Source organism: Poecilia mexicana, unplaced genomic scaffold (genome assembly GCF_051168715.1).
Source record: "Poecilia mexicana isolate PSO_F unplaced genomic scaffold, ASM5116871v1 scaffold_12, whole genome shotgun sequence".
NCBI lineage: Eukaryota > Metazoa > Chordata > Actinopteri > Cyprinodontiformes > Poeciliidae > Poecilia > Poecilia mexicana.
Window position 1 is genome coordinate 15,588,299 of NW_028263381.1, and position 26,893 is coordinate 15,615,191.

At 41.4% G+C, this 26,893-nt stretch overlaps 1 protein-coding gene across 4 annotated transcripts in view; it reads right to left on the reverse strand.

Moving 5' to 3' along the window:
• Nucleotides 1-26,893, reverse strand: part of strbp (spermatid perinuclear RNA binding protein) — an 86,992-nt gene that overhangs the window by 9,433 nt on the left and 50,666 nt on the right. For 3 of the 4 annotated variants that reach the window (XM_088011002.1, XM_088011003.1, XM_014993885.2), the window contains 8 exons: nucleotides 23,465-23,730; nucleotides 22,120-22,291; nucleotides 20,060-20,336; nucleotides 6,873-6,982; nucleotides 6,086-6,181; nucleotides 4,684-4,795; nucleotides 3,199-3,296; nucleotides 1,667-1,772 (listed from right to left, as the gene is read on the reverse strand). In XM_088011002.1, coding sequence (XP_087867128.1) covers nucleotides 1,667-1,772; nucleotides 3,199-3,296; nucleotides 4,684-4,795; nucleotides 6,086-6,181; nucleotides 6,873-6,982; nucleotides 20,060-20,336; nucleotides 22,120-22,291; nucleotides 23,465-23,730 — 1,237 coding nt within the window. The remainder of the gene's footprint in view (nucleotides 1-1,666; nucleotides 1,773-3,198; nucleotides 3,297-4,683; nucleotides 4,796-6,085; nucleotides 6,182-6,872; nucleotides 6,983-20,059; nucleotides 20,337-22,119; nucleotides 22,292-23,464; nucleotides 23,731-26,893) is intronic. The other variant, XM_088011004.1, reaches the window with a different exon arrangement.

Genomic DNA, 26,893 nt, shown 5'->3' on the forward strand with positions numbered 1-26,893 from the left:
AAAAAATAAACAGCCAGCCAAGAACGAGAAGGATAAACTCACAGATAAGATAAACAGAACCGACAGGCGGCCCAGAAAACAGTCAAACAACGAGGAAGACATGCAACACAAGCCCTTCTGCCACTTGCACCTTAATCTGTAAATGCCTCGGCAATTTTCCATGTCAGCGACATGAGATATCAAAAGCCCCACAGTCGATTTTCCATTAGAATCGTTTTGGAAATGGGCCAGTTCAACATCTTCTCAGATTCCTGTGAGTTTTCCTCTCTGGTAAGAGCAGGAGCAGAAGACGCATTCCTGCACAGCTACTGCAATTCCAGCATACAAATATTTATAACGTCAAACTGTGAGTTATTACAAAACATTACCTTCAACAAAGTAGAAGGTAAATATGAAGTGAAAGGCAAACAGCACATTGCATTACCAATCATAGGAACATCTACCAGACTGAATTTTCGGCTCGTTCTCTTTTGCTGAATAACTCCGGCTCAGTCCAATTCCATGGCAAGAACATCCATGTTTGTCTTATTTAGAGACAACATATCACTTTGAGAGCTGATGACCTTACCATAAACAAATTGCTTTAAATTTAGTTTGTCTGCCGGTTGGGATATTTTCTCTGGTCATTTATCCGCTGCGTTTATGTGCCGTTAAGACGCATTTCATTCACCAACGGCGATTTGGTAGAATAACTTATTTTACCACGCTGAGTTAAACAGTCATAGTGCGCCGACAGCATGTTGGCTAATGCTAAAGCAGCAAGATGAATGCTGCTTTAGCATTCGTCTTGCTGCTAAAGCAAGACGATCTAAACTGGTTTAAAGAGTTTAGATCAGATCTAAACTGGTTTAAAGAGTTTAGATCAGATCTAAACTGGTTTAAAGAGTTTAGATCAGATCTAAACTGGTTTAAAGAGTTTAGATCAGATCTAAACTGGTTTAAAGAGTTTAGATCAGATCTAAAATGGTTTAAAGAGTTTAGATCAGATCTAAACTGGTTTAAAGAGTTTAGATCAGATCTAAACTCTTTAAACCATCAAGAGTTTAAAGGCCAACTGGTAAAGTGAAGGGGACTTAGTACAAATTCAGGCAATACTTTTTTTTATTTGGAAAGGAAATTGAAAAAAATATTTGTTCTTTTCTTTTCTTTAGACAAGGATGTGCTGATTTATTAATACACTAAAGCTTGTCGAACTGAATTAGCAAAAAAAAAAGAAAAAAAAGAAGAGATTTTAATACTTTTCCAAGATATTGAGAAGCAACTTCATCAGCTCAGGTCAGGAGAAGGTGGAGGTCACACAGCAGAAAGTTCAGCAGTTTTATGTTGCTTCATTTATCAGCTTTACTGATACTGTGCCAGTGGCTGTGCTTACAAACCCATCCAGTATGAGTAAAAGACTCGTGTCTAAGTTGAAAACATTTGACACAACACAGGTTGACCCAATATACTGGATCACAGTCCAGTAAGACGTCTAAATAATAAAAAAGTCAAACCAATAAACACTGAAGGATATACTAAGGAAGGGAGAGAGAGAAAAAAAATATCTACGTGATCTGGGAAAAACTTTAAAGACAGGATGTGTGGATGGAAGCCAGAGACACACAGGATGAGAGAAGGAGAAAAAGCAGAGCAGGGAGGTAGGCAGGCATGGGAGATGGGTACACACCTTCTTTATCAGACCAAGGATATTTCTGTGATGGTTTATGTGAGGGAAGAGGCTCCATCTCTAACACCTTGTAGATCTGTCCGAATGCCATGAGTCTGAGAGCATGCTGTCGAATGCAAAACACAGCAGACATAAGGGCTGGGTGGGAGGAGCTGTGAAAGTGGATCAGATCTAATTAAAACACATTTCACTGCAAAACATAGTTTAGGGTTCTTAAACTGCACAATTAGGTAAGCAATCGAGCGGTTTAGTGTGTGTGTGTGTCCTAGTTATTTGTTGTAAAATTTCTGCTCCAAGTGCTTCTTTCTGTCAGAAAATGATGTTTAAAACCCAAATCAAGGAAAATTATACCAAATATCTATCTATCAATCAATCAATCAATCAATCAATCAATCAATCAATCAATCAATCAATCAATCAATCAATCAATCAATCTTCTGTCCATTCCTTTAAACATCTACCCATCCCTCCTTCCTTGAAGCCCATTTCAGCCACTTTGTTCACAATACCTGCGTTTATAAAGATAAGATATTCGATTGCTGTAATTACAAAAACAAAGCCTCTTCCATTGATTTTTTTGGAGGTTATAAATGTTCCACTTTTTTAGTTAAAATATAAATAAAACTTTTTTTTTAAAAAATATGCAACTTTTCCATCGTTTTATTGCCTCTCTGGAGACCTGAGCCGAACTAGTTGGTTGAAAAAAAAAAAGAAAAAAAAAGAGAGATATGAATAATTTTGAGCTTTACTCCATTGTGTGCCAGGAAAACAGCTCTCTGTCATTTATTCTGCTTTTATTTAGACATCAAACACCATAAATATAAGAGTCGGAAATGACTCGGTCACTAAGTCGGCAGTTATGATTAACTATCCTTTTCGAAAATGATTGAAATTGGCAGACGTGGATTCCTGCAAATAATTATCCACCTTTTAACATATGTAGCAAAAGATGATCAAACTGCACGCAGCGGATCGGCTAAATTAAATCCATCAAGGAGGCAGGACGTGTCAGATATTCGTGGAGCCTGGTGTGGCTCATTGACAGAACAGCTCCCTTACTCCTATCTGCTCTTGTATCTGCCTCCACACAATTATCCCCATTGACATTCCAGCCTCGTTCTGGCTGCCTTCAAAGGAAATGGACGGCAGGATTCACTAAGCCATGCGGCTCAGAGGCTGCCCTGCTCAGTCGAGCGCGTGTGTGAAGAAAGCCGTGCCCCCACACACACACACACACACACACACACACACACACGCACACACAGCCACTGTCCTCGGGGTGTCGGAGATGGATTTATGGCTCGCAACGCCAACAGTTTCCCACACCAATCTTTAAAATGCAACACCACACAGGCCCAGTTAAATTTTGTGTGTGTGTGTGTGCATCCACAGCGTGGTCTTGGGGTGATACTGAGGTCTGCCTGTCTGGTAATTGTCGCGTTGCTTTCTTATTCCCAGAGTATAAGAACTTAGGGCCAGTATGGCTAAAGGATAACAACGCTGTCAGTAAGCTGTGGTTTGTTTGAGCGTACCTGCGCGCCGTAGGTGACGGCCTCGGCCTCCTGGTCTGTCATGTTGGCAAGAGTGTCTGTAGGCTCTTTCTCACATGGGTCGTGTAAGCCTGGACCACCTAAAGGAAAGGGAAGAAGATACACAGATCTAGATTAAAAAGAAACAATATTTTTAATCATTTGATAGCATACCACAAGCTGCTCTGATTATATCTGCTGCAGTTCTTTCTACTGCAAACTTTAACCAGGATTCATTCAAATTGTTCTACTTTTCAGAATCAGTTCTCCAGGTTTTTAGTCACTCTTTCACTTCTTTTTTCTGGAGATACGACAGTCCGGTTTGGAAGCGTGATAAAGAGCCATCACTGTTTTTCAGGGGATAAATTTAGATCCGTTAAAATCTGTAATGCTTCATTACAGATCAGTCGTGAACAGTAATACCTTAATTCACAAAATTAAAAAAAGGGAATTGCAATCTTTTTCTTGTTTTCTAAACTAAGTCCAGGTAGGAAATGGGGTGTCAGGTGTCTAGAGGCCATAAGAGTGATACTATTTCCTCATTTGATTTTTGAATGAGTTTTTGTTGATCTAGTTGGACAAACACTCTGGTTGTAATGTGAAAAATTGAATATAAATATTATCCCTCATTCTAAAAAGGCCTTCTATTTTTCTCAGCATCCTTTACAGAACCGAATGAATAAAGTCCAAGAACTCAAACCTTTTTTTCAGACTTATTGAGACTTGGTCAAAGAAAGTCAATTTTCTTACTTCCAGACTTTACCCCGTATAACATATCTGTCACCAAGAAAGAAGAAGATAAGATAGTAATGGATAAAAATAAAAAATATTTCAATTATGCTGCTATGGTGTTTGCAAGTACATCCCAGAAAAGCCTCTAAAAATCATTCAAGATGCACCAGAAAACATCAGAGATTGGATCAGAACCGAGCTTGGCTGATTCTTAATTAACAAGAAATGAAGGGAAAGAAAAGATGCTGCCAACCTGACAAACATGGGCAGAGCCAATAAAGAGCAAATAGTAAATTGCACATTTCTCTTTACTGACTGACAATAAAACATGTTACATTTTATTGTTTGATACTATGTATCCGTCTCACAGAATGAATCAGAAAACACAGCTGGAATCAGGTATAGTTCTCACAGCAGATGTTCTTACACCTTAATTTACCTTTCAAGGTCCATAAATTTTTGTCAAATTAAATAAAAACAAGCTTAGGTTTATGAAAGGCAACTCCTGCAAGGACAAATAACATCTTGAAAAGCTGTGCCTAATTAGAATGCTCTCCTCATGACAACCTTCTCAGACAGCTGTGCTCGGCAAGGTCGCTGGCAATGGTTCGACCTTTGCGGCTTTGAAATGAGCCAAAGTATCTGCTCTTCTATCCAAACTGAGGACATCCGTTTGCTCTGTTCAGCGGCAATGCCAGGTATTAGCAAGTGCAGAAGCAGGCTCATAGGTCGACTCTTCAAACTTTGGTTTCATACCTGGGAGCAGTATGCCTGACGCCAGACACTCCATGACTCGACGCAGCGCTTCTCCTGCTCCAAGGGGTCTGTTGCAAGTGGCGATGGCCTTCTCGCATATGAGCTCTAATGGCTGCAAGGAGGAATGGATGCAAATGAAAATATGTAAAAAAAAAAAAAAACAAACAAAACAGGAAGACGTCCAGGGTGAGCTAAATTAATCTTCTATAAAACATGCCAAAATGTTCCAGTTGATTTAGATTTTTTTTTTTTGCTCTGACTTTAGATATAAACAAGCTTAGTTCCCACCTCTCCTTTTGGATATGGTGTGTTCTGTTGCCCAATAAGAAAAAAAAGATTCCATATTTATTTAAAAACAGGGTTTTCTGGCACTAGTTGCCTTCATTTGCAGTAGATCAAACAGGGAAAAAAAGTAGAAACAGAAGGAGGAAAGACATGCAGCAAAATAAAGATATTAACTTGGGACTTTTTTCTCTGTTTGAACAAATTAAATTCAACATTAAGCAAATATTTTTCTAAATGTTTCTGTATGCAGTTATTTTTCTGGAAAATAAAAATACACTTTAATGTATCTTTTACCAGACTGAAAGTGAAACTTTTGATTTCTCAGCATCATTTAATTAAGTATCTAAGATTTCTATCATGTAGGGAAATTAAAGAGCTACTTGTTTTATCGAGGCTATAAGAATAAAGAAAAAATACAACTGGCAAATATACCATGCTAAAAAAAAAAAGCAAATTACAAAAGGTCCAGTTATGCTGAATAAATATGTAATAATTTTGAGTTCTTGACCTAAGTTATCATTGCAAACTGTAATGTAATTTACTCATGTTCTTGGCTTTCAAGCAACACTTTTACAATAACACTCCCAAAAATTTGTAATAATTTCAAGGCTAAAAAAATTTCCATCATAGTGTTTCATCTGCATTTTTTGATTTGCACATAAAAGATGAAAACTAAATACAATCTCATCCAGAAAGACAAAAACTTTGGGTTAATGGATTGACAATAAAGTCAAGGCACAGAAATTCTTCAAAAATGTCAGAGGAGGTTCAAAATGAATCATATCAATCTTTATCAATCTTTATCTTTCGGAAAAGTTGGACAAGTTTGACAAATAGCCAATAAAACACAATGTTCTCGAGTCTTAGTGAAAGATGGAACAATTAGATTAGTTTACTTTTTTTTAAGTAATTTTCTTTCTCAAATTAACTTAGGATAAAGTTATCCAACTAAAACTAAACTCCATTTTAGTTAAACCTGCGACTTATTGAAAATGCGGAGTACAAATAAATAGTGCTTCACATTTAGAAAGAAAATATTCCTCTGTTCAACAAAGCAGAACACCGTCTCCTCATTTCATGCAACTAACACTCGAAGATGAAGAGTAAAAAGACTCACCCATCCTTTGAGAGGTTCCCAAATGGGGTGTCTATTGCACATGTCTCTTAGTATCCTGAGAACGATAACGCAGGACTTAAGTCCGTTCACTCGAGCCTGAGAATTTGTAGGAAGAAGAGGGAAAAATGGAGGAAGGTATGACAGCGGGAAACAAAAATAAAAATAAAATCAGAGTGGGGGAAAAAGGGAACAAATTTTGCATAAGGGTAGAAATAATTTTGCAGACAAACATCTTTAGATACAAATAACTATAACTGTTTGTGCAATTCTGCATATACTCAGCTAAAAATCGCTCTCTTTTTATGATGGCTCGATCCATGTCATTATGCCAACGTTTTTGCTTTTAGTGTCAGTAAGGTGAGTTGGAGGACAGATGGGGAACGGTATGGGAGAAAAATATAAAAGGAAGCTCTGACATACTGTACAAACCAGGCAGGTTCACACAATAGCAAAAAAAAGAAAAAGAAAAAAAGAAACAAAAACAAGTATAAAGTATTGCTTTTGTAGCCTTACGATTTTTCTTTACAAACACCCTTTTTCGGCTAACGTGTGTCCGGAAGTATTTGACAACAAATACAAGACAAACAGACTTCAACTTAAATGTAAATCTTAATTTGTTATAACAAAGATTTAAATTTGTGCTAAAAAAAAAAAAAAGTGTAGATGCCTCCTTCTGTTAAACCGAGTGACAATAATAAGCACAGAAAAGTGAGCATGTCCTCCCTGGGTGAATCGTCAGGCTACAATAAGCATCGGGCACGAAGACAGGAAGTGAGTGGGTGCCGACCTGAAACCATTTGGCGTGTCGCAGCGCTGCCAGGGCCAACAGACATCTGTGTCTATCCAGCACCTCCCCCTCCTCCTCAGCCTCCACTGTGTGCGCAGCAGCGCCCAACACTGCCACGAAACAACAACAACCCGATATAGAGAACGTAAAACACACACACATCATGGCTGAGTGTGTGTGTTTGAAGGTTGCATGTGTGTGAATGTACCCAGACATGCTTGAAAGAGTGCATGAAAGTGCATACACACACACGTGCATGGACATTTTTTTTTCTTTTTGTACATACAGGGTGCCTTTCATGCCATAAAGTTGAACTCTCCTTGTAGAAAGTGCTCCTTCTCTGGACAGTTCTTGGATCTGTGTGAAAGATCTTCAAGGGATCAACTTGGGATTTTTGAAGTGGGGTTATAGTCAGTGAGTGTTTTACCTGTAGAGGTCAACTACAGGTAAAATATTTCAGTATAAATTCAGAAAGGATGATCCTGGAGGCCGAAAGTAACGGCTAGTCTGAGCAGGGCTGTTCTGGCCATTTATGTTGAAGTTTTGTAAATCAGAAGTTCTGTCAATTTAGTTTTTTCTTCAGGCAGTCACTTAAGTTAGTCGGAAACCAAAATCTGTAATTTTTGTGTTTAGAATTATGATTACTTTTAGATCCTCTAATTAATCTAATAGATTGAAAACACTCTGAGAGCCGTGGTGGAGATGTTTTTTGTTTGTCAAATGCCCGGTGTGACGAAGGGAGTTTTTTTTTTTTTACAATAACTTTTTGGTCGCTTTCTGAACCTGTAAATAATTTGGATGGAAACTTTTCTTTACATCCAAGTTGTAAGAAATGTTTACTTAATATTATGTCTATAATTTTGCTTGAAATAACATATTTTTCAAACATATTGGAAGTGCGTTTGAAATCAAAATATTCCCAGAAAAGGCTGCGTTTTCTGGGAATATTTTGGTTTTGGAGATTAGAAGGCAAAGGCCTTTTTCGAAAGTGACCAATTACCACCTAATAAAGGTACAAACACAAAAACGTAAAACTATGCACAAATGCTATTTTATTTTTTTATTGTTTTCTATTGTTACTTTTGTATTATTGGAGGAGAAGCCCATTATTATTTGAGGATCTACATCCTGATCCTGGTCTTGCTCAGAGTAGCTGTTAGCTTCTAGCTCACTAACCAGAACATACTTCATAAAGCTACGAAAGGTAAGGTGAGATAATTTAATACTTCAATTCTTTTCACAGAGAAAGATCCAGAACTATCCCGTTAAAGGGCATTTCTTTCAAATAATTTAGAGAACTGTTTTTTAATTTAGTTCTACCAAATGATGTGGATGTTTGAGCATGAAAATGTTCATTATTTTATGCTCGTAATGTTTATAATAAATCATTAAAAAGGAGCTCAATCATTGTCACAGAAAAAGAAGCAACTTTATGGGAGGGAGAGCTCCCTACAGACATACACCAAAACAAATACCCAAGGAGAGTTGATTTACCCTGTAGTGGGCGCTGTAGAGGCTTAGTCGCCTCATTGTTCCCAGCAAGGTTAATCAATGTCTCCTTTATGTATTTACAAGGAATTTTGATCCAGTCTGCATCAGGCAGGAGTCAAAATAAGAGCTTGTGACTGTTTTCATTGTTACATTACTTAAGGTGCACTTGATTTTGCAGATTTGGACATAAAAAATAAATATGGCCAAACAAAGACCCCTCCAGCCAAACAGAAAATCAAGCGCTCCTAAAGTAGAGCTGAAAAAAAAAAGAAAAAAAAAAAAGAGAAATTAATCTAAGGTTGTTTGAACTGATTTGAGACGAGCACAATACAGGAGGGATCAAGGCAGGGTTTGGTCAGAGCAGCGTGGCTGGTAGAAGACGAGCATTCTTCTGTACAGTAATACTTTTATATGGGTGCGTTTGATTCATGCTACCTTACACACCAGGCTGCTCGAGCTTCTACTGAATTTTTGCAAGATATGTGTGAAGGCAGGTTGAATCAAACGCAGCTGTGTATGAGTGATTGAAGTTACATGGATGGCTTATTGTGGAAGTAAAAAAAAAAAAAATCCTCATTGTGAGGGGTCTGTAAATATTTCCCCAGCTTTTAAAGAATTTTTTTTTCTCCTCACCAGACTTGAGCATTCAAACAGACCCAATGCAAAGCAGCATCTGAACATCTTTCTGACAGTTTCCTTGAAATGCAGTTTAGCTCTTGTTCTGTTTAAAGCAGACAGTGTGCATCTTGAGGTCTGTCAGATCGGTCCCAGTGTAACCTCGGTAATTCTGATCGATCAGCATAAATCAGTTCTGCGTTGTGTGAATAAGGGCCAGGAGACAGGATGAGATGAAACGTCGTTTATCTGTGCGAAACAGAATATGGACTGATCAGGAATCGGGTTCATCACAGCGGGTTCAGCACCTCGCGCCCATCTCTCATGAACTGGCCAACAGCCGTATTTAACACATTAATATTGGACAGAAACTACAAAGAAATAAAACAACATGTACCTGTGCGAAACAGAATATGGACTGATCAGGAATCGGGTTCATCACAGCGGGTTCAGCACCTTACGAGGGATAGCATTTCATGTTAGCAACAAGCTAACATAGCATTTTACTGGAGCGTTAAACTCAGTGAACCTACCTCGCGCCCATCTCTCATGAACTGGCAACGAGATGTTTGCGTTCACTATATTTAACCCTGCCAACCACCAGGAGGGGGTGCTGTTTCACCCTTTACACATGAACCCAAACTGGGAAGTAATGACAAGTGGAATTCTATACAATATTAACTATGTTACACTCCCTCCTGCTGAATTCCACTTGCCCCATTACAACAAGCAAAACAAAACAACAATAGAAAAAGCAAGAAAAATAAAAAATAATAATAAAAAAAAAAGTACAGTAACACCACAGGTACAAACACACAAAATGGAGTAAGACCACTATTCAAATGCACAGGAAACCAACACACAACCGCCGTTTCCAAAGTCGCTTGTGAGGTACAATCACATTAAATTCACAGTTACAAAGACCCAGTCACGTAGACTATCCCATGAGGATCAGTATGAGAAAAGGTTGGCCAGACCCCATCTACACACATAGGGAAAAAAAAATATGCCCATATACATATCCTGTTAAAATGTAACTGCAAACTCACCTCCCGAATAGCAAAACAAACATGAAATATCAATATTTTTACAAAACCTCAAGGTCAAAATTGAAACAAATAAAACTGTAGTTTTACAATTAAGAATTCAAACTAAAGCTGTTCTTTGGTGCATCATTTCAATAAGTCTCGTCACTGGTCTCAACAACCGCCCAGCTCTAGATCTACGGTCAGTCGCACCATCAACTACTGTCGCACTGCTAACAGCAGGTACGTCAGTGAGAATGTCAGTAGCAGGAGCTGGAAAGGTCTCAGGGCAAGCCATTAGGACTGCTGAGCAACCAGAGTCTGCTGAACTGCTGTCCATCAAAGCAGCTCCATCAGAGGGTTGTAACTGATCAAGGACTGGCTGGGCTAGAGGCAACACCCTGTCCTCTGATAGGACATTATTAGGTTCTGTGGCTCCCTCCAGCATGGTGCCCTCCACCTGCTCAGTATCTTCTGCATCTGTCTCACTGCCTGCTCCCAAAGGTAGGTCAGATACCCACACTCTTGTTCTAAACTCTGCTGAGTCAGAAACAACATCACTGATTGCTGACCTCCCAACACTTAGGTCAAGTGAACTTGAGGTTGGAGACAGAACAACCTCCTCCCTATCATCAGGGTCATCTGCAGGTAAAGGCAGAAAGTTTATTGGCATTATCAGATTGCGGTGGACCATTTTTACTTGGCCTGTAGTGGGATTCTGGATCCTAAAAGTGTGGTTTTCATCATTCTTTCCAACCACCACATACACCGTGCTGTCCCAGCGGTCAGCAAGCTTCCTTTTTCCACGTTCCCCTTTGTTTGCCAGCAGCACTCTGTCGTTCACTTCCACCGGTACGCCACGCACTCTCCGGTTGTATAGCTCAGTGTGACGCTGGAGCTGTGTAGTCGCTGTCGACTGGGCGACGGCCATAGCTTCTTTCAAGTCCTTTCGCAGGGATTCAACATAGCGATCATAGTCCACCACCTCTGAATCACTGAGCACCGAACCAAAGATGACGTCCACCGGAAGACGTGGCACCCTCCCAAACATGAGCAGGAATGGTGCATATCCTGTCGTCTCATGCACTGTACAATTGTAGGCAAATGTCAGAGATTTCAGGGCCTCCGGCCAACGATGTTTAGCTCTTGGTGGCAGTGCTCGAATCATGTTGCCTAGAGTCCGGTTCATTCTCTCACACGAGCCATTCCCCATAGGGTGATAAGGCGTAGTGTGGGACTTTTGCACGCCCGCCACATTCAGTAACTCTGCAATAAGCGAACTCTCAAAACTGGCCCCCTGATCGGAATGTAGTCGCTTGGGAAACCCATAGATGCAGAAGTAGTTGTTCCACAGCTGGTGTGCGACTGCTTTAGCTGACTGATTGGGACACAAGAAAGCATGTGCCATCTTTGTGAAGTGGTCAGTAGCTACTAGCACATCCAATGAACTGTTGGAAGAGTCCTCAGCAGTCCAGAAATCAATACTGACGAGTTCGAGAGGTTCAGAGGTCCTTATGTTTTTCAAAGGAGCTCTGGCTTCCGGCTCTGGTGACTTGCTGACAACACACCGTCTGCAGTGTTGTACATACTCAGTAACATCATGCACTAGGCCAATCCAATAAAACCTCTGCCTTGTCAGGTACAGAGTCCGCTGCTGACCCTGGTGACCAGTCTCATCGTGAACACCTTGTAACACCTTCTGGCGCAGTGAGCGGGGGACAACAAAAAGGTAAGACTTTTTCTTTGTGACAGGGTTTTTAGCTACCCGGTACAGAACTCCATCTCTCAACGCAAGCTTTTCCCAGCTTTTCAAAAGCTTGAGGACTTCTGACGACTCCTTGACACGTTCCCTCCTGGAAGGTCTCCGCTTTCTCTCTACAAAGAAGATCACTCTACTTAGAACTGTGTCAGTTCTCTGCATTTCCTGCAACACTTCAAGCGAGAGCACCTCAGAGTTGACCTGTGGTGGTGTTAGAACAGTCTGTGAGAACTGTGGCAGGAGAAGGGCATGTGGGCACACCACAGGATCACTTTCTCTGCATCCCTGGAGTACAGCAGCAACCTCCAGTGATGATACTGCTCCGGTCTCAACAACCGCCACACCCTGAGATATCTGTTGGTTGCACTCAGATACTTCAGGCGGGTTAGCTGACCAGCGAAACACCTCCTGGACCCCATTAGCACCAACTGCTGCAGCCTCTGCCAGTAGATCATCATAAGGTACTCTCGTCAAGCGGTGAGATGTACTAGACTTCACGAAGGGCTCTCTGCTAAGGGCGTCAGCCACTACGTTCTTCGATCCAGGGATGTACTTGATGTCGAACTGGAATGGCGCCAACTTAGCGATCCACCTTTGCTCACACGCGTCCAGCCGAGCCTTGGACAGGATGTAGGTTAGCGGATTATTGTCTGTCCACACGGTGAATTGGTGACCTCTCAACCAGTGATGGAACTTGTCACACACTGCCCATTTTAATGCGAAGAATTCCAGTCGGTGTGCAGGATACTTAGATTGGGCATAACTTAGCGATTTACTTGCAAAAGCAATCGGTCTGGCTGTTGAACCACCAGCAGGTACTTGTGACAGGACTGCACCAAGTCCGTCAGTAGAAGCATCCACAGACAGGAGGAAGGGCTCACTGAAGTTTGGGTGGGCCAGCACCACACAATCTAGCAAACCCTGCTTCAGCTGATGGAACGCCTGCCGACAATCTTCAGTCCAATCCTCAGCACGGAGCTGTTTGCGGATTTGGCGGCGTTTTCTCCCTCCTCCACGCGGACCTTTAGAGCATGAGATTAGCCGAAACAATGGTTTGGCCATAGCCGAACACCCCTCAATAAATTGCTGGTAGTAAACTACCATGCCAAGGAAGGAACGGATCCTTCTCTGTGAGGGAATATTCGTGCCAACCTCCATAAGGTCTGACTCAGTAATAGTGGTGATGGCAGTCACTTTATCAGGGTCAGACTGGATCCCATCTATGCTGATGACATGACCGAGGAACTTCACTGACCTCCTCAGAAAATGACATTTCTTTGGGGCGAGCTTGAGGTTATGGTTCTGGAGTCTCTGGAAGACCATGTGTAGACGCTCCAGCGCTAGGTCTTCTGTTGGAGCAAACACCAAGACATCATCCAGATAGCACAACAAGCTCATGAAGTTCTGGTCTCCGAAGATGTTTAGCATCATTCTCATGAATGTTGCTGGACTATTACACAGTCCCTGAGGCATCCGATTATACTCATACAATCCAAATGGCGATGAAAAGGCAGTGTATTTTCGGTCAGCCTCATGCACTTCGACATTGTAATAGCCAGAGGTCAAATCCATGGTTGAGAAAAAGGCATTGCCCCCCAAGGCTGCTAGAGCATCAGCTGGATGAGGAAGTGGGTGTGCATCCTTGACAGTGCGTGCATTGATCCATCGGAAATCATTACAGATCCGTAAGTCACCAGACTTCTTCCACACGATCACCAAGGGAGATGCAAACTCACTGCTAGACTTTCGTATGATGTCACGCTCCTCCATCTCATCCAATGCCTCTCTCAATTTTTCATACTGGGTTGGTGGTATACGCCTACATGGTAATCGGAATGGTTTCTCATCCATGATTCTGATGCGATGTAGAAAATCAGTGGCTTTACCACAATCCAGCTTGTCCCTTGAGAAGATCGACTGGTACTGAACAATGAGCTCACCCAGTTTAGCCTTATATTCAGGGGAGACGTCACATGACTCAATATCCACATCTGACAGTCCCAGTTCTCTTAGCCTTGCCTGAGGGGTGTCAACTGTGCATGGTGTCACAAGGTGAGGATGATCTGGCAAGGTGGAGTCCTCTGAGACGAGGCTGTGTTTTGTACTGTTGTCCAACGGCACTTGTATTTGTTGATGGATGCCGAGTTGGGAACCAGCAAACATCTCCACTGAATCACAAGTACACACATCAGCCAATTTAGCATTACGTCTCAAAGTAACCGGCTTGTCTGATGGATTAATGACCTTTAGTGGGAGCCACCCATCTGCTCTTAGAATTGACACTGACCTCCCCACCAAGACTGTTCTCGGTTTTGATCTTGCTGTTGTTGGCTCCACCACAACAGCACACCCAGCCAACAGATTATTCACTTGTGGCAACTTGCCCCAAATCAGATGCTCTGTCATGGGTTCAAGAGTAACAGCTCGCTTGATTTTGACAGTTCCAACTGCATCACAGATGTCTTCATCGGCAGCTTCCACCTTTGCCAACAAGCCTAGCAGTTTCTGCTGTGCATCACTACTGTCACCGAGTGCTGTGGGGTCCTGGTGATCCTGACTCATCTTAAACCTGTTAATAATGTATCTCAACAGGTTACTGCCAACAATCAGTTCTTCATTTTGGTTCTCAACAATCAATGTAGGGACAATCACTTTGCAGTCATAAAGACCCATCTCCAGATCGCACATGCCAGAAGGTAAGGTCCTGGACCCCCCACACCCAATCAACACAGTGGCTGTCGGCTCAAGGGCGGGGCTCCTTAAAACATCCCGATGTAACAGCTGAGGTATTACTTTAGAGCTCAGTGTGCACGCCATCGACCCGCTATCCAGCAAGGCTCTAACTGTAACCACTCCTCCCAGTGTCACATCTTCATAAAACAAGTTCTCATGCTGTTTGAGTCTCTGAATGTTTTGGAATATTGGTGTATATCCCATTTCTCTCACTTCACATGCACTTTGACATACAGACTCCATGTCATCTTCAACATTTGGAACAGGGGGATCACTTTTAGGCCCAACACTTGCCCCCACCACATGTAGGCCAGTCAGTTTTCCTGAGACTGCACCACCTGCTTATCGCTCCTAGGCTTCCTCACCACAGTCCCTGGACACTCTGCTCGGATGTGGTCAGGTGCAAAACAACCAAAGCACAAATGGTTGGATCTGCAGTGGTACTGAGTAGTGTGTCCACCATCGCTGCACACAGCACAAGGTACAGCAGGCTTTACTTTCGTCAGCTGGTTCTTCTGGGTGTGTACACTGAACCTACTTTGTAACTTATGCTGTTGTGGCTGCTGCTCCAGAACACGTTCGAGTAGAGCGATGACCCGGTCCAGTCGATCTGGCGAGCTCTCAGCTGACTTTCCAATAGGCGGTGCAACACCAGCAGCTGGAGGTAGTACTTCAGTACTGAGTGTCGCACTTTGCACAGAGGAGGTGACTTCCTGGTGCTGGGAAGACAGGAAACTTGACATACTGTGTTTGGTTAGCCGCTTGCGATTTCTGCTGTGTTCTACAAGCTTCTCGTGAATGTCAGCCACCGTCCAGTCTTTCAGCTGCCGACATTTGAATATGAGCGACAGTTCAGGATCAGGGCAGTTCTGGATAAACATGGCAGCTAGATCACAGGACAGAGAGTCAAAAGCCTTATTTTGTCTCTTTAAACAGTCCTCTGTCACATCCAAAGCTTTGTTGAGTCTCAGCCAATAGTCAAAGGGATGTTCGTCAGGGTGGGGCACAGTAGCATAAAAGTCCGCTAAGGGCAAACTAGAGGACCTGGTATCACTGAAGTGCTGCTTCAGTATCTCAAAAATGGGCTCAGGTCCTGCAGTCAGATTTAAAACTGGCTTACTGCGTATGCCAACTCTAACCACTTCATGTGCCCTCCCCATCAGCTTAGACATAACCTCATCAGCCTGTTCAGCCACAGGAATGCTTTTCTTTCTCATATAAGATAACATCATAACCTCCCACTCTTGGACTGAACATGTGTCATGATCCCCTTTAAAACTCACGGGTTCTTTCACTTCAGGGCGAACAATAACATTTAACATGGCAGAATCGTTAGTTGTAGCTCCAACCATCCCTGGACCCACTGTATTACTCAACCGGGTCTCAATGCAAGATGCAATACTTTCACCTATAGATACTCCAATTCTTGAAGCTATGTCACTCAAAAGCCTGTCATCAACATCACATTGTGGAGCATCAACAGTGTTGTTAACTCTTTCACCCAAATGAACAAAATTTGGTTTTGGTGTGGATGCTTCTGGGGTATTCAAAAACAAACCCCTACCTCTAGCAACTGAAGGCATAGGAGTAAACATTCCAAACCCCCTTCCCCTTCCAAAAGAATTGTTGCTATCCATAACTCGGTACTTACTGATCAAAAGCAAAAAAATAAAAATCTTGAGCACTTATAAATTAAACACAGGGGCCAAGTGCACTTTCAACAAATCAATTAGTAAACCCGAGTGAAAAAGCTGTAAAAACATTCAAACTAATTTCGTCTCAAAGTGCCCCTCCCTCACAGAGAGAGCAAAGAAAGAAAAGAAAGAAAGAAAAAAAAAAAACTCCGGTTATGACTACAGCGCAGCCACACATTAGCTCTGCACAACGACACAAAACGGGTAAAATAATATTTTTTTAAAAACTAAATGACCACCGCTACACTACCGAAGCGGCAAAGAGTCCACACGGAACGTTATCAGCACCGTGTCTGATAACCGAACCAATCCGCCGAGGCGCCGGGAAGTAGTCGCAGCCCGCGTTCCAGGAAGTAGACGCACCCACCCGCGCTGGCGTAGTTGAACGGGTCACGGCACCAATGTAACCTCGGTAATTCTGATCGATCAGCATAAATCAGTTCTGCGTTGTGTGAATAAGGGCCAGGAGACAGGATGAGATGAAACGTCGTTTATCTGTGCGAAACAGAATATGGACTGATCAGGAATCGGGTTCATCACAGCGGGTTCAGCACCTCGCGCCCATCTCTCATGAACTGGCCAACAGCCGTATTTAACACATTAATATTGGACAGAAACTACAAAGAAATAAAACAACATGTACCTGTGCGAAACAGAATATGGACTGATCAGGAATCGGGTTCATCACAGCGGGTTCAGCACCTTACGAGGGATAGCATTTCATGTTAGCAACAAGCTAACATAGCATTTTACTGGAGCGTTAAACTCAGTGAACCTACCTCGCGCCCATCTCTCATGAACTGGCAACGAGATGTTTGCGTTCACTATATTTAACCCTGCCAACCACCAGGAGGGGGTGCTGTTTCACCCTTTACACATGAACCCAAACTGGGAAGTAATGACAAGTGGAATTCTATACAATATTAACTATGTTACACCAGCTGCAACTGGGACTCTTCTGCCACTGCTAGTGGATCATTATAATCTTTCTGCTGAAGCTTGTCCTCCCACAATTCTTGCAAACTCTCTGTTGGCTGCTACCTCTTTTATCATTATCACCCACAGTGTTTCTGAAGCTCTCAGTCTCATTAAAAATCAAAAAAAAAAATCCTTCCCTTCCCTGTCGCGTCTCAGCTAATTCTCTGTCCCTCCTGCCTCTGTGGCCGTGCTGAGCAACTGATCACCAAGACTGCACGAAAACATGTAAGTGTGCACACAGGAGTTATTTTCAACCAAATATTAATGAACAACGCAGCTACAAAAGGTGCATGTCAATAAATTTGACTGCTGAAATGTTCATTTCCTCCAGTAATTCCATTCAAAAAAGTTGAACTGATATAAAAGCCTTTCCAAAAGTGTTCATTTCCGTTAATTGTGAGGCTTAAGTTTGACAATAAATGGAAAAGCCAATAAGACAAAGATTTTTAGAGCATAAATTTCAGCCCACTGTGAGCAGAAACTCTTGCTCGGGGATCTTTTTGCATGAATTGTTGCTTCAATGTGGCATGGCACCGAGGCGATCAGCCGGCGGCCTTTAGGTCGCCAGCATTGTTGGATCTGATGTCTGATCTTCCTCTTGACAACACTTCAGAGATTCTCTGTGGGGTTTGGATCAGGCTAACTTGCTGGCCAATAAAGCACAGTGATATCGTGGTCAATGAGCTAGGTATTGCTACTTCTAGAGGTGAGCAGGTGTTTAAGTCCTGCTGGAAAATTAAATCAGCATCTTCAATGGCTTGTCAGCAGACGAGAGCATGGATCGGCCTACAGTCTTCTGGCAGACGGATGTACGAGCTTGAGTAGACCAACAGCAGCAGATGACATGGCACTCACAATCATCACAGGCTGTGGAAACTTCGCACTGGACGTCGAGCAACAAGGATTCTCTGACTGATTTTCAAATAAAATGCAGAATGTATTTTCATCTAAAAATAAAAGACTAAACCTCAGCCGTGCTCTTTTTCTCCTTAGCCCATGTAAGACGCTTCTGATGATACCTCTGGTTTCTTCCACTTAATTTTCCCTCAGTATGCTTGGACACAGTTAGTTACTTCAGCAATGACCTCTTATGGCTTACTCTCTAGTTGAAGTCAGCAGGTGATGACGTAGTTGTATTATTATCTCATTTGTTTGGTTGAACGTAATGTGATTGTCTGAAAATCCGATTTTAGGGTTTATAACAGCTATAAGCTGTCATAATCAGAAGTAACAGTATCTCTGTGTAATGTATACATTTCACTTTTTGAAAACATTTTTACCACCTGAGATGTACCTTCATTACTTAAAATCTAAATCTAAAGTTAGGTAATAGAAGTGCATCAGCCTGATATATTAAATTAAGTATATATTGTTACATCTATACATCATGAAAACAGCATGAAAATAACATCTGCACTTGACAGTTATAGTTTCACTTGTGCTTAATGTGATCATCATCCCTGAATATGTGTCTTTTTTATATATATATATCTCGCACCATGAACACAACTTAATAATGGGGGGAAATATTAGGCCCAGTCATCTTAAAATATGCTCTTTATAAATCTAAGAGATTAGATCCAGTAAGACGGGCATGTTTATTTATCAGCTGAAAAATATGACCGTGTGTTTGCGTGTGTGTGTGTGTGTGTGTGTGTGTGTGTGTGTGTGTGTGTAGGGGGGGGGGGGGATGTGAGCCGTTCTCTCCGTCTCGTTGAGGCCTGGGAATGATGTACAACTAACCTTCGCGCCATCTCTCATCCCTCTGTGAGAGCCGAATGTCTCGTTGGACAGGAGCCACGCGATGGATGGGCGAGCTTGATGCCGCTGCTTCTCGGTTATTGATTTCACTGGCCTGCTGGCCTTGCTTTCCCCAGCTAACCAAGACTAATTATAACCAGCCTCTGCTTGCCATGAAAGCAGGTTGTTGGAGCACCAAACACGAGATGAGTCCTCAGCGAGATAGCACAGGCATGCCTTCTGAACTTCAATTCAACCTTAATTTGTTTTTAATATATATATATATATTTTTTTAAAGGTTGGAGTGTATCTCCCTCAGGACTCCGGTGCTGGTTTATTTCTTTCTCCACTCTTGAAGTTTTGCTTTAAAACTCAGTCAACAGCTACATTTTATCTGAACACCCTGCAGTACGGTCAGACTCGCTTGGAAAAGCAGGTCTAAGGTCAGCACACAAGACGACTGGGCCGACACTAAACTGACAGAGCGCTGGGGTCACGTTTTCACCAGGATACTCTTCACTTGACAGAAGACAGTTGGAGAGGTCTGAAACTAGACCTTGCAACATCTCAGTGTTTTCTGAAGTTGTGAGCAAATTAATATGATTAATATGCTGACATTTATTTTGCACACCTATTGACCTTGCAAAATAACAAGAAAGGAAGTGGTAGGCTTGTGTAAACAACTCCCAAAACACTTAGGGATGGGTTTTTTTTCATCTAAAGCGTGCTTGTCTTATTATAACAGCTTAGATTGGCAGTTTTATGTTTTCAACCATGCAATTTGTATCTGGTTTCTCACATTTTTTGTGTCAAGTTCTTGTGTGTGACACTATTGTTTAAATTAATCAAAACAATAATGATATATTTTTTTATCTTAATAAATTAATAACTTAAAACGTCTGTGTTCAGACTTAAGTAATCACTACAAAGATGTGTTTTCCAATAATGATTTTTACTCAACTCACTCCTGCCTGTTCCTGTCTTGTCTTGTGTCATCATCAGTTAATGAGTTCAAAACTCTTGTTTAAGAACAAAAACAATTAGGTTTCACAAGACGCACATTTAGCACAGAAAAAAAAAAATTGTGTGAGTACGGGAGGTCAACCTTAGAAAATAATAAAAACGAATACCTTCCCAATTCAGGGTTCGTACCTTCACCATCTTCCTGTTCCTGCTCCTCCTCTACAACCTCTGCCTCCGCTTCTGCCTGCTCCGCCACCTCTTCTCCGTCCTCCCCGTTCTCCGGCTCCTCTTCCTCCCCTTCGCCTTCCTCCTCTTCTTCCTCCTCCTCCTCGAGATCGTCATCTTCCCTCATGGCGGGTGAGGTGAGGGTGATCTTCAGCTTAAGCTTCGGATCCGCTGTAGTTTGTACCAGGATGGCCGCCTCAGGCAGAGAGCTTGAGACCTCGTACTTCTCCTCTGTCAGCTTCTGCCGTGGGTTAGTGGACAAAAACAAATGGTTGAGGGCCGAGGGCACGAGATGAATAAAAGCTGACGCAAAATGTATCCGAGTCAGCTGACTCGGATACAAAACCAAAAGTATAACAGGAAAGAAACTTGTCCAACTTTGTCACATTTGTAACCACAAACATCAGTGCTTTTCATTTGCCCACCATTGCCCAGACCAGCATAAAGTAGTGCATTATCTGGAAGCGTCTTTGACCTTGTAGAGGAAAAGCATCGACAATGAATGATGCCATCACCGCACCACGTTTCATAAATGTACAGTGAAATGCACTGTTAGTTTTCCTACATGCTTGTTTTGCTAAAAAGTTGTTTGGGCTCATGAGGCTGTTTGTTTATAGTTCCTGAAAAAAAAACTGCTAAGATTAAAACACAGCAGGTGGAGTCTGTTTACCAATTAGAGAACTTTGGAAAGAAACTGTACTAGATTTTATTCAGAGTCGGAAAAGTAAAAGGTATCACTTTCTTTTCACATACAGTTATGCAGTACTGCTACGTGTTGTTCTGTCAGATGTGGTGTCCAGCAGGTTTAGCCCTCGAGGATTAACGTTCTGCATGCTTCTTACAGATTTCAATGATCCAACTCAGCTGATCTGAACACTTGAATAAGGCCTGGTACTGAACCAGGAGAGTAGAGCCAGGAACAAATCCAAAACATAAAGGACTTGAGGGCCAACTTTCATACACTGCTGCTACATTACATAAAATCACAACAGACATTTGTGATTGTGATGTCACATGTTTGTAATACTTTAAATATCAGGTGCAAAATCACCAGAAACATCAGTGATACCAAAGGGATCAGTTAGGTTCTTGTTTACATTGTGGCGTTAAAGCAAACTTGCAGTTTTCATTGTAAATCTTTCTGTGCGTAAAACAAGTGTTTCTTTCTGAGTGCTACAGCCACTGTCAAAGTGAGCAATGACTCACAAGTGGCCATGTGGCTCTGAGGAGAAAATCAAAATCTCAGATATGAGACTTCTTGCTCGTTTCCACACACCCACAGGAGAGAAAAATGTGACTAGTCCCACTCTCAGGAGATAATAGTGAACCTAGCAGGCAGAGTTTATTGGCCCTGTTCAAAATGAAGAGTTTCCCCCATATGTCTTATAGACAAATGCTAATAAATGATATCACCTACTTGCAAACAGGAGCTAAGTTTAATCGGACAAGAATAATTAAGTTAAAGCACTGTTTGAATTGTGGATAATTTGTGAGTTTTTTCTATTCCATTTGTAAAAGAAGACATAAAGCATTTAAACAAAATAAAATAAGAGCTTTGCTGTGATTGTTTGTTGTGTCCCTGTGTGAGTTAATCCCTGGATAATTGTCAGGAGCTTCACTTCAGAGCCATGACTTGTTAATGAGGAAATGTGACACATGGACATGACACCTCTCAACTTCACACTTGACGATATTGCTGCGTCGTGCCTACTTATGCTCACACCAACACCCACAGAGCTTTTCTGCTCACAGCACAGCGAACGCTGGCAAACAGAGACAGAAAAGTACAAAAATAAATAAATAAATCTGGAACCCTGTTCAGCTTGCTTAAATTCTTCCAGTAAGAAATGCTTTACAAAAACCTTAATTGTCTTTTCTTCACATTCAAAAGGAGAATTAAATTCAATTCTAGTGTGTGCATGTCGAAGGAAAATTTTGGACCTGCTGCGGGAAAGAAAATACCAGTGACAGCAGTACTGGTATGCGTACTTGTGTGTATGAAAGGGTCAGAGTGCGTCTCTAACCTGAATCTGTGTGGGTAAATTGTGACAGACAGTGTCCAGCAGTGTCTGTGTGGGTTTGTCTCTGCACATCAGCACCAGTTCCAGGTCCATGTCGCCTTTGATCAGGAGTCCTTTGGCCACCAGACCGACCCTCATCACTCCACAGAGCATGCCACCACCGCCAGACTCTCTGCTTCACAAATAAACGTAAAAAAGGTCATCTACTGCAAGTCGGAACGCGACATAATCTTCAATTAGAGTAGCATAAATAGGAATTTCTTTAATAAAAATCAAAGCTTTGCCTCAGGTTGTAACTGTTCATTAGAGGTGTGCCGATCGATCGGCCACCGATCATAATCGGCCGATTTCCGTGAAAAAGTGTATTGCCGATCACGGTCTCGTGTTGCCGATCACACAAACCGATTACCTGCTTCTCATTTCACAGCCTGTCTGTGAAGCTGGTCTCCTCTTTACTTCACACTGCGCAAACGCGCAGCAACAAATCCTATAACGCACTGAGTGAATGGGGAAGTTTGCGTGTTGCGGCGGAAAATTGAAGCACGTCAAAATGCATCAACACAACAAATCTAATATGGCATAAAAACAATGTCATACTTGACGGAGTTCGGCTACATCGAGGCTCACTGCAGTAAAAAAGACATATGGAGGATCAGATAGCAGGTAAAGCAGCGCACAGCCCTCATGGGTGATCGGAATCGGCAGGAAAAAACCTGATCAGCACATCTCTACTGTTCATCATATAAAATAAATATTCTGCAGAAAGTTATTATTTTTTTGCTGTCTGACAATGAAAAACCGTACTCTTTGTAAACAGCTTTGTTCAAAAAACGTGTCGAACCTTGCTTGCTTGACATAATAATCAGCTTACAGGCAGCATAATTAAATTATTAAAATACTGCTTTGCAGTTAATATGACAAAATAAGATCAGACAGAGCAATTCAGCACTGTAATGAGAACTAGCGAACCATTTCTACAAAAAAAAAAAAAAAAAAAGATTCATGAAGATATTCAACCATGAAGACTCTGCCTGGCAAGACACTGAAAAGCTGTAGAGTTATCTCCCTCTGCTGAAACACAGAGACCAGGAGCACTTAAAGAAAGTTTCTTAAAACATGAATGTATGGGGGGCACTGATGATGTTGCAGGTGGCACATCAAAATCAAAAGTCATGAAAGAATATTAGTGATTTTGCAATAAGGGCATACCGTAACAGGGAGCATCTAGAGATGAAAATGTTAGTTAGCATCTTTTTTTTTTTTTTACATTACCGACATAAACAGTTTCTGTGGCTAAAAAATAATAACCATAAACCTTAGTTGTATAATAGGCGTATTTTCCGTTCACCTGTATCCCTCATTGGATTCCTCGGCTTCTTCCCTGGGCTCCTCACCAGGATCGTCCTCCTCTGTGCTGTCTGCTGGTTGGCTGTCGAAGTTGCTGTCGGGGGCATCGCCGCTGCTCTGATCCAGCCAATCGGCGACCTGCTTGAGCGCGCACTCGACGGTGGACACCAGCGTCTGAACGGCTTCCAGCTCCTGCGAGGAGGGGTAGATGGTGGAGTGCTTCGCCATGACATGGCGGTCATCGTTGCTGAAGGAACGGAAGGACCTCTGAAAATGAGGACAGACAACTTCCTTAGCCACTCAGAGAGGATGAAAAAATAGAAAGAAAACTACATTAAATGAAAACCTGCTTGAGGACACTTTTTTCTTTCATTATAAAGAAAACAGCTAAGTTGGGCTGCAACTAATTATTGTTTTATTAACAGATTATTCTACCGATGATTCTGATAGTTCAACCAGTTGAAAAAATTGAAACAACTTGAACTTTTTTTAATACAATATTATAAACACATTAAACAATGTGAATTAAATTATTTTGCTGCAATATAGCATTACCTTAGTGATTTTGAACCAAGTGAAGCTAAAGCTACACATCAGATGAGTTGACAGACAAAGATCTTTTCATCTTAAATGCAAAATGCAGATATGTTTTGTACAGTTTTGACTTAATTACTGCTCTGAAAATGTTGTTTTTTCAGAAATTCATCTTTGAGTTTGTTAACGATTAATCGATTACTAAATTAATTGGCGATTATTTCAATAATTGATTCACTGCGATTAATCCAACTGATCCGATTAATTGTTTCAGCCTTACGGCTAAGGATGAAAACTGCAGGAGCATTTCTTGTTGCTGACACAGCATACAGTGCAACTTTTTTTATGAATAGGAAGCCTGTGAGAGCTCACCAACCCAGAGACATAAGCACAAACAGCCATCAGAAATCAATCCTACCACGGTATTCATACCCTGTCCGCCCTTTCCTAATTCAATCAGACATTTTGGCCTTGGGAATTCATGTCAGCTCCTCAGTCTTTCTGATTTGCTCCTTCCTACTCTTCAGGAAGTATCTGAAAGGCGAGCACTGAAGGAGGACACCAGGTGCGAAACATCAAATGAGGGTTTCTCAGGGGAGAGTTAATGACAGAAAAAAGAGGGAGCTTGCCACGGGAGCAGAGGAGGAGGAGAGCGGATAACACCAGGAACGGGAAATGGGAACAGTACAGAGTCTTTATAAGACACATAGGAACAAAAGTGGTTGTGAAGTAGGAGGCACAAAGATGAAAGGGAAAGTAAAGAGATGAATAAAGTAGAGCAGCAGGTGCAACGGTGTATTTAGTTTTTTTTTGCATATTGCAGTAAATAGCATCCAGACAGAGCTCTGGATCTACATGTGGATTTACATAAAGACACCGTGGTGAACGTTGGCCTGTTTTCATCCCTTCTGCCTTCACATCTCAAAGCTTTACGCCATGGAGAAAATATCTTTAATAAAAACACTAGTGATGAGTCCACTGATCCACTGCCAGTGAGCCGATACATTAAAGACACAGTTATACCCTGACAGATTTCGATGTCAAATCTTTTTATATTAACCAAAAGGTTGATTTCTTACAGCAAATAAGACGAGCATCTCGTAAAAAACGATGTAGAACGAGACTCAATTTAAAAACAAAAAGTTTTCAGTCACATTTTATTGTAAATGAAATGTCAAATATTATTCAAACCTTCCTCAATACTTAACTAAAAAATCTTTATTGGCTTTAGAGCAAGCAAATTATTCCTATAGTTGCTGTGCAGCTTTATCCATGTTTTCACTGGCATTTGGAAGATTTATCTTTGGCTCCAAGTCCATAAGGGTGGATGACCTCTTCACCTTTATCCTTACAGAAAGAGACTGATCATTTGCAACTGGATAATAGTGACTATTAAATAATTGAATTAAAACCTATTTTGTTAAGGCTTGCAATTCCAGCACATTTCATGTGGAACATAAAAAACATTTGAGGCTACAAATGTGCTTCATTTAACCCGACAAAAGCAGATTTTTATATCTGCTCATACGAAAAAGACAACATTCAGTGGATACAAAACTACTCTGGTTTATTTATTCAATTAAAGGTGTAAAGTTATGGAACAAGTTACATGAAGATTTAAAACAAAGCAATAGTTTAACACAATTCAAAAGAAAGTACAAAGAGGTAATTTTCAATAGATACACATATGGGTGACAGAAAGCAATAAGGTGTGTATTGCAGATAACTTGGTGTAAGGGTTTAGAAAGACAAACCAGCATAAAATGGGAAAATGTATAGGTAAATATTAGTAACTGTTACTTCTGACTGCCACTTTGATTTTGATTTTTTTAATGACAGTAGGACTCTAAAGTTTCAAGTGTTTAGGGGGTAGGAGTTTATAAGTTCTCACTTCTTCCTACCCCATTTTGAGCATGATATGTTAACTGAAACAAAAAAATCTGTATTTTCTCTTCTTTCTTATGCACTTCTTGTTACTGTGCACTATTTTATTTTTATATTTGTATCATGTTCGAATAAAATTTCATTTCATTTCATTTCATTTCATTGCCAGAATCAGTCTCGCAGGTGATCGTTCACAACTTTTATCTTTCACAATAGCATTTTAGTGCTTTCAGAAACTCGTACCGGTAAAATCAATATACATTTTCTGGTGAACTCAAATTTTATTCGTTTGGTTTTCGCTGAATACACAACAAAACATGTAAGGAGCTGCAAAATGTATAATCCATGAACCAATAAGTATTGTTCTTTCTGTTTTGATTCTCTTTGTCTTTGTTTTCAGAAATACGGCAGTCGTCTAAAATCCTAATTTTCAGAGAGATGAATTTTCTTTTTAAACAGTAGACAATGCCAAATATTCCTGCTAAGTGTGAGGTGCTCAGTTAAGTGTGAGGACGGCGCTCCTACCAAGCTGCAGAGTAGACCTGCTTATCTCAAAGCCCCACATTTCCCTTTATTCTCTCCAACACACACATGAACTCAAAGAGACCGACACATCAGCGCTCATAAGCAACACACACACACACACACACAAAGAGGAGAGATGACCTTTTCAAAGTGCTGGAGCCTGAGGGCTATTATCAATCTACTTAAAATCCAAGGACCACCTTTGTGTGCACACACACGCACGCACACGCACACACACACACACACACACACACACACACACGCACGCACACACACACACACACACACACTCAACAGTGAATTCTCAAAGATGAACAAAAAGCCTTCTTTATAAATCCTAAAACTAAAGCGTCACCCTGAGATCTACATTCCTAAATGGCGGCAGCTCCTCTGGACTTAATAATCATGTCTACATACCCACAACATGAGAAAATGCGCACACAGAAAAACCACACACACACATACGCAGGCACACTCCACACCGATC